We start from the raw sequence: 14,504 nt of genomic DNA, 5'->3' as shown, positions 1-14,504 counted from the left end.
TGTGTGTGTGTGTGTGTGTGTGTGTGTGTGTGTGTGTGTGTGTGTGTGTGTGAGTAATGAACAAGGTGAAATATAGCAACACTCCCCAGCTCCTGCAGCGCCCCAGTTGGTACACTTGATTTGTTTGTGTATTTGGGACACCAGGTTGAAAGATGAATCGACGCCCCACAGGGTTCTTCCTATGTGTCTTCCTCAATCTTATGTCCACCCCTGGAACACCCAACAGCGCTCTTAAAACACTCACATAAGACACATCACACACTCACACCAGGGACTGTGACGCACTGTAACTTTGTTCCCCCCCTTTGTTTTTTGTATTGGAATATTTCTGATTTGAAATGATAAATTAGATCTGTTCAAGCAACGTATGCCAGAGCATTCTGTTTCAGTGCTCAATCTAAACAAGAGGCGTGGACCTTCTATCAGGAAGCGATAATACCATCAATCACTTACTAGAGGGGCTTCATATAAAATCCCTCATGCAATGGCCTTCCGATCAACTTCCAACTTCAAGCACCACCTCATGGCCGTCGTCAAATGCATCTTTTTGAAATATGATTCTATGGCTGGAATTCCTTTAAGCACTCAATCGAAACAACTGCCTTTCCACTGAAAACACGCCAGACAAGGTGCTTTCATTTCAACCTAGGGAGAGATTTTCGAGGGCTTTAGGACTTGTGGACTGTCTCCCCGATATTGCAGGAGCTCGAGCGTGAAATAAAAGTAAATGGGCAGACTGGAGAAGGCGACATATATCTTCGTTTCTCTGAAGGCAAGGGGACAGAGCGTAGACCCGAGCGACGCACACACAAACACAACAGGAGCCCTGATACAGAAAATGCTGTGCTTCGGCACTTTTTCGCCGCTAAATCAATGAGTCCCACAGCGGAGCAGCTTTCTGCTCCTCTACATTCTGACTGCTGGTTTACATATACACATTACACACCCATTGCATTTTTATATTTGCACTGCAAGCTATTTTCTTTACACTCTGCCAGTCTCTGACCCTTACTAACTAACTTTAGTATTATTCATTAAAGTTTAAACGCTATGCAATAAAATTCAACACATCAGCCTTGTAATATGTTTTCTCTCACGGACTACAAAGTCAGACCCCGACTGCTGATCAATTCTGTGTGTTTTTTTAACGTTGTCATTTATCTCGTATCATTTGAAAAGGATTTAAGATATGGATTCATCAGAAAGACCCTTATTTATATCATTACATTTAATTATACAATTTCAGGGATCATCAACTTTAGAAAGAGCTGCTGAGGGGATCGAGCAAACTTGTTCTGTATCTTTTATAAAAGGTAAACACATTAGAAAAACACATTGTGAACTCATGTTTTCTCTTTTTGTGCATTTTATGTACTTGTGTTGCTGTTCATTTCTTTTAGCACCCTTTTCTTAAACTATTGTTTTAAATACAAATGCTATTCGGTGTTCCACAGCCCTCTGACCACAGTTTGCCCTCATGCCAAACAAATGAATGCCAGCAAAGGGGAATGACATTTACTCTGGGATAACCACGCTCAGACGCAACCAACCATAAGCGAACACACTGAAAGCGTTGAGCACGGGATACAGCTGTTAACTTTCCCTAGTAACCGCTCCAGTTTATAACACTGACCCTGTAGCATCGATGCCCATCAATTTAAGAGACCCTGCATGATCGACCTGATCCAGAACGCCATCTCGCTGAGCCATCTTTAATATGCTCATGGTTGAGAGATAAGAATAAAGCAGCCAAAGAGTGGAGCAGTAAGCTCCTTCAGACAGAAACACTGACGGCCAAGGACGAGGCGACCCGCTTCAGGCCAGCCTCACATCCCAACACACGGCAACAGACCAGCATTACAGTAAAAAGAAACAACAAATGAACTTCAAGGGCTATTAACTACACTAAGAAAGAAAGACAAGACAGATGCTTTCAAGGCCTCAAAGGTAGTCTAATGTCAATTTGAGACCATACCATCTGTTGGGGAGTTGGATGAAGCCTATAGGCCTGCTTCAAACTTCAATCAATGTCGGACTAAATTGAAATCCCAGAGTACATTTCATAGTAGGGTGAAATGTGATCATTTAGTTTTAATGGCTTTAAACTACTTTTAAATGAAAGTGGAATCTGTGGAAGAGTTTAAATGATCCCAATAAACTGGTACATTTACTTTAGATTTACTACGGCAAAAGACGATTCGAGAATTTTAAGAAGAACATCACACATGACTGAAGTAATGCGTTACATAGGGTTAGGGTTCAGTAAATACTGAAAGGTAATTTGAACGCTATGTTACGGCTTAGAACACATTCAACTATGCGATACCAAGAAAAGGGTCTTTTTATACCCGAGAAAGCGTCTGAAGTCTCATGCTTATACACTTCTGATTTCTCATTAAGATCATATGCCAGTTAATCCTAATGTGTCGGTTTATGACAATGACTGGACCTATTTTGTGTCCTTGTTTAAACCCGAGTCCTCATCTTTCATACCAACAGAGGATGATTAAGTTACGGATTAGTAGTTACAGATTAGTGCCTGCCTCTGTCCGCTAATAAACTAAAACAGGATAGTCTTGTGCTCGTAGTTTTAAAATCATATTCTCGAAAGGTTTTAATATTGTTTGATGATAATACGCTCTCAAATGTCTTTGAGTAAAAGCAGTTTCAGTTTGCCTCTATATTTGATACCAAATTATGCATCAGTTTGAATTATAATTTAATGCTCGAGTCTAAATAATCCAAACAACATGACAGGAGTACTGAAAAATATTTCTCGGATTTTATTTAAGGCTAGACTCTAATCTAATTTAATCTAATCTAAAAAGTATCAGTATTTATATAGTCTATTCAAATGAAGGACTCTGATGATGAATTTGTCAAAAAAAAGAAACCGTGTTTGGACACTTCACATATATATTATTTTGAGAGTTTTGGTATTCAGCATGTCTGTATGTAATCTACTGAAAGCGTTAAGCAGCCATTTATTGAGATCTTTAAGTTTCAACAGATTCCACTTAAACATGCCCCTGTCCCTCGTAGACTCCCGAAAGGTGTGACAAGTAGTGTGAGAGCGGGTGAGTGTCTCATACCTTGGGTTCCCTCGCAGTGCAGCGTGATGCAAAGCATTGAAGCCGTTATTGTTGGTGATGGTGACATCGGCCCCAGCCTCCAGCAGCACTGACAGCATGTCGTCTCTCTTCTTGCTTATGGCATCGTGCAGGGGTGTGTCCCCCTCTGAATCCTAAAAAAGGGGAAACTTGTGTTACTTACTACTCCAGTACTAATGTGTGATTCAAACCCTGCCTCAGACAACCTCTCTTCTCTCTACTGTGTCACAAAGAGATCTCTGCTCATTTGTAAATAGGCTGCAGGGTAAGGTACCTGAAGGCTCGGGTGGCAGCCAAAGTCCAGCAGGGTCTTGACAACCTGCAGGTGTCCCTTGTTGACAGCTATGTGTAATGGCGTCTGCCTTCGCTTGTTCCTGGCATTCAAGTCAGCACCGCCCCTCTGCAGCACCTCAATGACAGAGCCCTCATCACCGAAGGCTGCGTGGTGCACTGCCCGGTCTCCATCTTTGTCCTGAGAACAGTGACACACCCGCATAATGACTCAGTCTTTTGACCGTGATAAGATTTGTTCCCCCCTGTATAGTGGGCTAAGATACTTATGGCAAGTAAGATTACATAATGAGAAGAGAGAGGAGACATCCATTTTAATTATACAAACCTCAGCTTCCAGGTCAACGTTGTGTTTGAGCAGCAGCTTCAGCACATCCACGTGCCCATTCTGACTGGCTGCCTGCATAGCAGTGTGTCCCGCACACTGCCCGTTCACCTGTCAACACATCAAGAGAGCGAATACGGCTGCGTGTCAATGTCATGTTTAGCTAAGCATCTACTCAATTAGCCGTTCACCTGAGGGGGGCTCAAAGAATGACCAAGGTGTGTTTAAGCGCCTGTACGTGTGGATGTGCGTGCGCGGCTTTGTGTGCATGTCTCATCAGCAACTGCAGCACTGCAAAAACTCAGATCATAAATATTAATGCGGTGCTCCTTTGGGAGTGTCGAGACGTCTCTTGTCCTGGCAGGCGGATCACTTGGCCGAGCTCAGTGTGCTCAGCTTTAAGCAAATCATTCCACTGAAAGGCAGTAGGGCATGTGGCCAGCCTTCGCCACTGACACACTCATTCACTCTGTTGCTCTCCGAGTGAGGACAGGATTGCAGACCTGACGTAACCACTCCTCATAACCCATACGGGGCACAGGCTTTGGTCCTGTGGCTAATGGGTGTTTTCCCTGGCTTGTGTCAGAACACAATCTGCAACCATATGGGGTTTGTAGATCTAATCTTGATTTTCTAGAGTGAATAAGGTCTGTGCTGCAGTGCACACCGATGCTCCTCGGTGCCTCCTCTGGGCCCAGCCTTAATGCTTTTCAGATAGAGAGAGGAGGAGCAGGAGTGGGAGGATCTCAGAACCCTTTCCTGGGAGACTCTCAGCCTCCTCTATATACTGAGAGCAGAGCGAAACAAGCTGGGTATATTCCAGCTTCAATTATAAATGTACTCACATCTTTTGAAAATATTCAATAGCAAAAAAGACTTGTTGTTCGTCAAAAACCCATCTAGAAAAACCCAAAATACAGAACGTGGAGCACTTACGTCCACTTCGGGTCTCTTGAGGATGTCCTCCACCTTGGCCAAGTCGCCATTGGCTGCTGCCTTGACCAGCTCCTCGTTGATGTCTCCGGACTCTTGTGTCTCAAATAGTTTCTTCAGTAACTGAGACAGACGCTCTACTCGAACAGGGGGAAAACAGCAGAAACAGATTGCGTGCCGGTGTCAGAGAACAGGGAGCGGTGATGACAAAGAACCAAGACGACACTCTCTCTGTGTCAGCAGTGCCTGTTCACACTTACCTCCAGAGGCGTTGCTGACAGCCGAGCCGGAGGGGGCGATCTTGGTGACGGCGGCGGGATTGTACGTCCAAGAAGTTCCACAAACCTCGACCTTCAGGTCACTGTCGGAGTAGATCTGCTGCACACGGCCCACCTTGCCGAGGGTCTGTTGGTAAATGTTGCGACAAACTCATTAGTACATGGAGGGCGGCTGTCTTTGGGCTGTGTTCGGTGTAACAGAGCCTGTAAGTGGCAGAGCGAAGATGGAGGGGGATTGTTACGAAGGGTTAGGGTTAAAAAATGAGAGGGTGCGGGAAAAGGATAAAGAGGACTCAACAAAGCAATTGTCAAAACCAGAGCAGAAACAAAACATGTGTCAAGAATAAAACCTGACAGAAAATAATATGTATTCCAGATTCAAGCAGTTTTTCATTATTGGGAGTACATGTACTTGCACAAGAAAGAACAAGATGAATGTAAGAGAAAGAGACCCCTTCTGCCGGCTGGACTATTCTTCATCTATAAAGGCAATACAGAGAGGACAGCGCAAAATGCTTTCCAATTTTGAATCATATCATCTCGATCTCGGCGATATGAGAAAGAGGCACTTTGAGTCTGTGGAGCGGGGTCTGTCCTGGAGGATGCCATCAATAACGGGGACTGCTGCAGTAGAAGCAGCAGCGGGCGACAAACAGCCGTGGTTAGTGATCAAAGCTACAACCCATCTCGGGGTTTTTAAGGCTCATTAGCTGCCGAGGGGGGTCCCGTTTGGCAGGGACAAGTGGCATATTGGAGGAGACTGCCGTTACATAACCTGGGGCGGGCTGGGCAGCAACGAACAAACTTCATTAAAAAAAAAGGGAAGATTAAAGTTGTGTCGAGACAACATTAAGATAAATGCAAAATAATTGGCAGCCAAAGAGGGATTTTAAAATCTATTTAAATAAGACGATGGACTGGCACAGTTGGGTGTGAGAGAAACAGCAGAAAAATACACTTAAATTGAGCCTAATTTAGAGAATTTGCATACAAATTGTGCATTGAGTTCCAAGTACAAATTAGGCCTTCGAAATGATATATGGTGCCGATATTAACAGCATTGATTTCCTCATATTTTCAAGCGCTATTTTTATTATACGTTTTATATGAAACTCTCCACTGGAGTGCATTTTTGGATTTGTTTTGTCACTCACACGACTTTACAGTTACAGTCAGCAGATAGTTTGATTTGACGTTGTGGCCCTTGTGAGGGGTGGTTATATATCTGTGTGTGAACTCATTCAGACTCTTACAGGAAGCATGGCCTCAGCCCACTCTCCGTGGCCTCTCTGCAGCAGCTTGATGCGGTCGATGTCGAAGCAGATCTGCACCAGGTCTCCCACCAGGAACTGGGAGGTGCCCCCCTCCGCCCCTGCTGCTACATCACCGCTGCGCACCGCATTGGCCTTTGTCAGCACTGCTGGGTTGAATGTCCACCTGAGGATCGACAAGGTAATGGATTTTAACCACACATCCATCAATGTATAAGATAGGATACCTGAAGTAAAGATTCTGAGCAGTCACTCTGGGGATTTGGAAGCTACGATTAAGTAACACAAAAATGATGTGATATAGAAGATCTTTTTTATACTTTATGGATGTGATCTGAACACATGCAGAAGACTGATAATTAACAGATGGGCGCTAAGAAGACCGACTTAATATTTGAATACAAATCAACTGATAATTGGAAAACGTCTTTCTCTCAAGGATGTTACAAACCAACGCTTATGTTGTAGTGATATACATGTAAGTGTTTGATGGCGTTTGACTGTGCCAAGTCAAAAAGGGTTATATAAAACTTTAATGGGTGAATTATAGTGATGGGAAGCCGTTTTATTGGTTCCACTGTATGGCAGCCAATATTTAAAAGCCAGTTGATAGAGACTCACCTGTTCCCACTGGGGTACTGAACGACAATATCGTGGTCTTCATCGATGCCGCAGACCGTGCCGGTGGTGGTGAGCGTCTCAAACATGCCGTCAGTCCATCCTCCGTGGCCGTGTTGCAGCGACTGAACAATCTCCAGGTCTAAGTCGATGTTGACCAAATCTCCAATCTGGAGACCGCCAGGATTTCTGTTGCCATTCTGCTCACCTGGGAGATGAAGGCAAAGGTTAGGAGTACTAAAAATAACATTGGCATTACTTAAAGTGTATTAAAAAAACTGTATTAGTCTTTCACTTGAATCATGTTGAATCTTAAGGGGCTAAGAACAGAAGGAGGGATAGAAAATGGCACAAAAGAAATACAAATAATCTGATTGTATGCGATTCAACAAATGTACAAATAAGCTCATATGTAGTAGCATACTGGTAAAGACAAAAGACAGATGAAGGGAAACATCACACATCAAATCATTCACATGATTTTCTGTGAATATGGACACAATCAATCCTCATGACGGACTTTGTCCTGCAGTGTTGAATCCACAGAGACAATCCAATCTGGAATTCCAGGAATGCTGAAACTGCATGACCTGAGCCCCTTTCTTTTATTTGTGATTATGTGGTGCTGCCACCTAGTGGCCAAACACGATTAACTTCATGTGAATCTCCCCCTAATGCCCTTGAATTCACTGCACCAGAACGATAGGTGAGAGAATTGGTGCAATAATGACGGAGGACACAGATCAGAGGGAAACTCACCTAAAACGGGGCAGTGGTCTCTGTAGAAAGAGCCGCCTTTGGCATCCTGGACGCATTTCAGATCCGACTATGGGAGAAAAAGGGAGCAAAGTTAGATAATAATTAGCCAGGGTAATTCCATTAGAAGAGAGGGTACAAAGATCAAGAATAGTGAAACAGAGAATGGAAACACTTGATGGTGTAATGTCAGTGCAGAATACCAACGATATCAGTGCTCTAAGGGTAACGCAGGACAATAAAACACTCCACTGCCACTGAGGGAAGGCGTTGTATCATTTGTGATGACTCAGATGTGCAGCCACTGTGGCAGAGTTAGAGGGCAGAGAAGACTGTGAGCAAACATTCCTCAGAAGTGATGGAAGCAAAACATGTCCTGACAAATTAAGTCTATACTGCTGTATCCAGCCAGTAAGACCCTTTTGACTTCATGATGCACTGAGCACGAAGCATACATTTCTCAACAGGAAAAGGTGTTGCCGCATTTGGAACAACAACCGTCCCAGCCAACTGTGTAGCAGCTAGCAGGAATGTCTTAATAAGAAACTTTAAAGTGGAGTCAAGATGGGGGGTCGGAAGCATGATTTACTTAAACCAGAGGCAGATGCCTTTTGCTTTTCTCTCAGCCTATTAAAATAACAAAAGGACAAATCTGTTATGCAACCGAGAAACCCGATTGGCCTCTTTTGTAAAAAAGGAGAGGACAGTCTCCACCAATGAGAAGGATGCTTTTCATTTGAGACGCGTGTGGAGCAGCGCCTGCGACAACCCCGAGAGAATGGCCCCCTCCTTTAAAGTTGACCTCCGTGTTCACTCTCTACCCCCTAAAAGAGCCCAAGGAACAGCTTGTCTTTATCATGCAGATACCTTCCCTTTCCAGCTGCCTGTACAATGGTGCCTTACTCATGCTGGCTGCGTGGCTCTAACAAAAGGCCCCAGCCCTGCGGTCAGACACAAAGCCACCTGACAGCTGATCTTTTGTGAGACTCTGTGTGTGTGTGTGTGTGTGTGTGTGTGTGTGTGTGTGTGTGTGTGTGTGTGTGTGTGTGTGTGTGTGTGTGTGTGTGTGTGTGTGTGAGACAGAGCAGGAGGGTCAGCCTGGAAGTTCGCTCACCATTCCCTCAAAGCCAACTCTGTACAGGTTCTTGGCCCCATTGTCCCACAGAACGTAGGCCGCGCTGTGCGGGCTGGCGGCACTCCAGTCCTGGATCTCTGTCACCTAAGGGAAGAGGAAGAGGGAGGAGATGAAAAAGACAGATAAGAAAAACATTGAAAACACTTGGTTTTGGAGTTTTATTTGTCATTTCCTGATCATTTTAGTGTGAAAAGAAAGAGCATCGTCTGGATGTGAATTGAAGAACATTTGGTGGCATACTGTATACTGTTTACAAGCAGGTTTTTATATCATCTTAAAACCTCCTACTTTTTCCCTGTGGAGACATGTATTTTCAAATGAATGTCAGCGTGAAGGTTGAACTACAGAAGTCATGAAGTACCCAGTGCCAAGCTCAAAGACCGGAACATCTCCTCTAGTTGAAGAGTCCAGTGTCATCTGGCCATGCACCGAGCACCAACTTACAAAATGGTTATAGAAGAGAGCAAAAGTCAATGTAGTAAATCTATAAACTTTCAAACAACTTCAAGTTAAGTACACATGCCACCCTAACTACTGAGAAATATTAGGTGTTGGACTCATCATGAACAAATATGATTAGGGGGTTTGATTCTTGCGGTTGCAATTCGATTTTGTTTTAATTCTCCCAACGTTGCAATCTTACAGTCAATACTAAACCTTCTGTTGTCTTTGTTTCATCAGTTGGGTATAGTTGGGAAATCATCAAGAACATTGTAATCAAACTCTATCAACAGTTATTGTTAACTATTATTGCTTTCTAAAGACAACACGAGCAAGTCAAGCCAGAGCCTGTGGGAAGCAGTGCTCATCAGAACACGAAACACTCCACATGATTTACTATCCAAAAATGTTTCAGAAGAGTCAAGAGGGAACAGGAAGGATGCAGCTGTTATTCCACAGAGGAATACTTAATGACTGGGTATTCAAATATGGTTACATGCTTCATCTTTAAAGGTTTAGGAAGGTCTGAGACATCACTTTCCATGTGTGTTTCTATTCATTAGCATTCTAAGAGGGCTTGATCCAAACTCATGTTGCAGTATGCCTAGATCCCTATCATGCTTATTTAGAAATATATCTCAAAGCTACTGAAAGTAACTTTTCTGTTATTTTTGCAACAACAATTTCAGGCGCCCATTTTGCTTACAGAACTTGGAAACACTGCAGTAGGGAATGCTCGTCTTTACACAATCAACTGTTAATACTGCAAGAAGAAAGGAACACTCCCATCATGACATTCGCCCAAAGACTATTCAACTAGAGCCCATCTTTAGAGGGGATCAGACAAGCACCAACGCCAAAGCAATGGCCCTGTGTCCCCCCCTTGTTTGGACAATCATTTTTGGAAAGCATCATTTGTGAATGCATCCTGTGCAGTTATGATGCTATTTCTGTGCTAGGAATCAGTACACAGGCCCACATAAATATAAATGGCTGCTGTGGTGGTTCCAGCATCAGTAGCCTCCAGCGGAACAGTTTGCCGTGATGACAGACTCACAAGCTGTAAACAATACCAGCGTCGCAGTGGCTGCTATTAACACCATTATTACTTGAGTAAGTACTTGATGTATTCCATTATGACTGATGCTGCACCCGACTACTGCAGTAAGAACTAGCTTACAGCCTTTGGCAGAAATATATTGAAGGGCACTGGAAGCCAAGTAAATGATGTGTTATAGGCATAAATAAGCAATGAGCTATGAAAGGGGGGAAATCAATTCAAATTTGGAAGATAGTGTTAGGAGCTTCATATAAGATCATTCTCTCTCCATCACAAGCGGTGCAGTGCTTTCCGCCCATTGAGAAAGTGTCAAGAGAAGAGCGGTATTGGAGTAAGTGCATTCTTTAATTAAAAGTTGTGCCTTAAGTTAATACAGAAATCAGATCGTTAAATTATTTGCAGGGCCCTTACAGAGGTAATTGATTAACGGGCCTCAGGAGGTAATATCCATGCTAATCTAACGGAACATCTGAGCTGCAGGACATGCAGAAGCAGATTTGAGGGGAGCATATTGCTTACAGCGTCATAAAACAGTAATGAGATATGCCATTAAGTAACACCGCAAAATGAAGTCTTAAATCGCCTGAAGGGACTCTTCAATTGAATACTCAGGGGTCTGGAGTAGAGTCAAAATACAAGCACTTTAAAGCACAGTTACAGTATAAATCTAAATAGACCGGGCTGAACAAATGCAACCTCATCAGACACTGTATTACTTTCTAATATGTGTTTAAGCCGGGGATAACCTGCAGCAGTGAAGTCTGTGCATAGGCGCTGTCAAGATAAATATAATCAGCGGACTCAATCCGAGCAGTGGTGCAATCTACAAATGATTATCACCACTTACATACAGATTTATTGTATGATTTTGATCATTTTCAATCACATTGTGCACTTCTGGTCAACATGAGTTTCGAAAGGATCTTCATCAGATTTGATTTTCCCACTAAATCTGGATGAATGGATTTAGCTGTTTAAGTTTAAAACAGGTTTTTCATTACAGGAAATTAAGGGTGAATTTTCACCTTTAGTTGTAGCTATCTATTCGTGTCAGTGTATTATCGATACAGTATACGAGACAATGTATTGATTTGGGATGTGGTAATCGTAACAGTGTACCACCAATTAAGTGTATATTTATATCTTTTCCTGAACTTAAAAAAGGTGCAGAACAATTATATAGTTATCTTCAACTTTACAGCACACCTGGCTAGTCACCAGAGGACTTTATTTGTAGTTGTCACTTCCTTGTAGCATGTGCATGCCCCAAACACACTGTGTCAGGCAGTGCACTTCCTGTTTCGGTTGAGCGTCCTGCACATTTCAAATTAAATCACATCCTGGGATGCAAGTTTGTTTTTTCCTCTCCAAGGTTGTTTAGGGGCAAGGGATCCCTGTTATTTCCTTCTGTGCAGCGCTGCATTGTCTCCCGCAGGATTCTTTGAGACTATGGTTGGTGACTAAATCCTTTAGTCTGGGGCCATGCTCGGCCACAAGAAACCTTTCATCCAATAAATGGAAATGAAGAGGATGGATCTATAAAATCATAAACACATTGGTTGTGGGGTTATACATATCGAATCCACTGCCCTTAACCACCTCAAACTCACTACACACACACATTAAGCTATCCACTGTCTGCAAAGTATTGTGTACAGATTTCTCTGTTCAATATATTGTATATACAGTAGTTTAGTGGTCTTTAGTCATTTTCTTGTATTTACTGTGTGTATACATTCAGCATGGAAGGAAAATGAAGAATGTCATTGTGCAGGGAAACGTTCTCTTACTTTGCATATGACAACGAACGTGACGTGACATAAATAGTGATGACATGTTAAAGTAACAGTCAAACTGAACAAAGACATGGTAAAGGAGACATTCACACGCCATCTCCACAGATATGGTGACCTACCTTTCCTCTCCTTCCGTTGCCTCCATCCTGGTCTTCCCACTGCCAGTCCACTCCCCTCACCACTCGGCCACCAGTGAAGATCCCTCTTGCTGTGATTTTCTTTGACTTTCGACGCGACTCCAACAGTACTCTGCCCAAATAAAAACAAAGGCAAGTTATTCATTTGGATACAGCTTTTAAAACAGGTGACACTGTCAACTGCTCTTTTTGCAATTTCAATTCAAATATGTATTTATGGGGATGTCAGGGCATCCCTCTTGCTACCTTGTGTCCCCTTCTGTGTGCTTACTGCTTTGGTGTCATGCTGTAAATCGCTTTCAGCAAATGAGACATGGCTACAGATGAAAAATCTTGCGGAGAATGTTTGGCCTTCACAGCATCTAATCTGCTGTACCAACTAGGAAGTCCCTGACATCATCACCTGTCTCCAAAAAGGGGAACTGATGTTTGGTGATAACAAATTACATTTACAACATTTCGCAGTGGCTGAAGAATAGTGAGCTTTCTATAGTTTTCAAGCGTTTTTATTTTTAGGCTGTGAAATTCCAGGAGTACGCTGCGTGTAAATGAGTGGCAGGTATGTGTCATGTTGTAACTTAATAAATAACAATCCGTTTTTTATGGCAGCTTGGTATTTACACCTCATTGACAATTCCTTCCCTTTTCATCCATACCCAGCAATCATGGCACTGCAGATGCAAATGAACATCCAGTGGTTAGTTCAAGCTAAGAGGCTAGCCAATGAAAAGGGGGTAGCAGTTAATAGCTGAGCAATAACCATCAAACAAGTGGGAGCCTTGATGGTAGACTCGGCATCTGGACAGTGTAGATCTAACCAATGCAAACAGCTTGTGGCCTAACCACTCCCTTTTCTGCAGTTAGTGACAGGATCTAATGTGGTGTAACAAAACACCCCACTACGGTGTCTGAGCATCTGAGCTGGGGAGAACTCCAGCACCCATTGTGCATTATGCAACGTCTGTCTCGGGGGGAAGAAATTCGTACTCAGTTGAAAAGGCTGCCAGCTGTTGGGCCATGTGTTCATTCAGTAGAGTATGTGGGTGAAATAGGCCTGAAATGGATGAAGCATCATCCCAGTACTGACAGGGTATGCAATAACACAAATTAAATATAAGTTGGATTTAGTGATTGTGCATAACTAACAGGGTTAATTTATATGATTAAAGACTTGCATTAAATCAGTGACTTGATTGCTTGTTTTTCCAATAAAACAGGAGGTACATTAATCTCTACACAAAGCATCTTCGCATGAACAGTTTAACGCAGCCTCCAACTATTTTACTTGATCATGTCTGTACATGAGTTAATAGGCTACGAATGGGTGTTCCCTTTTTCCACACACCACGCCAGAAACCTTTAAAATGAGACCAGAGGGTAACCACACTTCACATACACCTACACACAAAGGTAGGACTTATTATATTGTGTGCAGATTTGTTTGTCTGATTACTACTTATGATGATGACATAGTTTGAAGTTTGCCCAAAGGGTAAAAGCACCAGCACAAACTCCTTAAATCCTGACCAAAAACTCTCACTCATTTAGATTTTCAGTTTGCCAGCTTTTGACAATGTCATCAGTGTTTTACAGTTAACCCATGACTGTCTGCACAGCAAAACACCTTCACAGTTGAACGCATGAATTCTCATCAGATACATGCAAAAGTGCTAAGTTCATATAAATGATAGCTCTACAAATCCAAATGAAGAGAAAGAGAAAACAAAGGAGCTCTCGCTGTGAGAAAAACATTTCAGCGACAGAATAACTGCAGACAAATAGAATAGTGTAATTCATCATGTTACTATATGTGATAAGCAGTGTTGGGACAGTGTTTTTGGCAGTAACTAGTACTCTAACGCATTCTTTTTTTTAATTCAGTAACTCAGTTACCGTTACTACATGGTGCGTTACTCCGTTATTTTTTTTATATAGTCTCGGCTCCCAGACGTTGGTGAGCCGCGCCAACAGCGAGGCGAACAGAGATGAGAACTGTACTTAAGTACAGTACTTGAGTAAATGTACTTAGATACTTCCTGTGTCACATGGGGAGACGCGCTGTGGGCGTTTTGTGTTTACTAACAAGACTATCATGGCGGCGGCGGAGCTCAAGTCGAGTTTCTCCGCCTGGAGATATTCTCACTATTTCAATTTTGTCGAGCATAAAGAAAATAACGTTTTAGTTAAATGTAAGTTGTGTCTTGGCGGGTCAAAGATCCTATCTACTGCCCAAAACAGCAATTCAAATCTGTTGAAACATCTGCAGAAACAACATGCTGGGACGAAGCTAGTAGCTAAGACCACAGACCCAGACTCATCCGACGTCACTCCACCTCCATCTTGATAAAGCCAT

The 14,504-nt window shown here is 42.8% G+C and overlaps 1 protein-coding gene across 1 annotated transcript in view; it reads right to left on the bottom strand.

Annotated features, from left to right (window-relative positions):
* Positions 1 to 14,504, bottom strand: part of mib1 (MIB E3 ubiquitin protein ligase 1) — a gene marked incomplete at its 3' end in the record, with an annotated part of 56,281 nt that overhangs the window by 36,020 nt on the left and 5,757 nt on the right. The window contains exons 3-12 of the mRNA XM_010767652.1: positions 12,134 to 12,263; positions 8,697 to 8,801; positions 7,586 to 7,652; positions 6,830 to 7,034; positions 6,191 to 6,374; positions 4,920 to 5,064; positions 4,663 to 4,796; positions 3,730 to 3,837; positions 3,385 to 3,582; positions 3,093 to 3,244 (exon numbers count right to left, since the gene is read on the bottom strand). Of these exons, the coding sequence (XP_010765954.1) occupies positions 3,093 to 3,244; positions 3,385 to 3,582; positions 3,730 to 3,837; positions 4,663 to 4,796; positions 4,920 to 5,064; positions 6,191 to 6,374; positions 6,830 to 7,034; positions 7,586 to 7,652; positions 8,697 to 8,801; positions 12,134 to 12,263 (1,428 nt within the window). The remainder of the gene's footprint in view (positions 1 to 3,092; positions 3,245 to 3,384; positions 3,583 to 3,729; positions 3,838 to 4,662; positions 4,797 to 4,919; positions 5,065 to 6,190; positions 6,375 to 6,829; positions 7,035 to 7,585; positions 7,653 to 8,696; positions 8,802 to 12,133; positions 12,264 to 14,504) is intronic.

The sequence above is a fragment of the Notothenia coriiceps genome, unplaced genomic scaffold (genome assembly GCF_000735185.1).
Source record: "Notothenia coriiceps isolate Sejong01 unplaced genomic scaffold, NC01 NC01_scaffold00004495, whole genome shotgun sequence".
Lineage (NCBI taxonomy): Eukaryota > Metazoa > Chordata > Actinopteri > Perciformes > Nototheniidae > Notothenia > Notothenia coriiceps.
The sequence above is the reverse complement of the archived record's forward strand: the minus strand, read 5'-3'. Positions and strand labels throughout refer to the sequence as shown.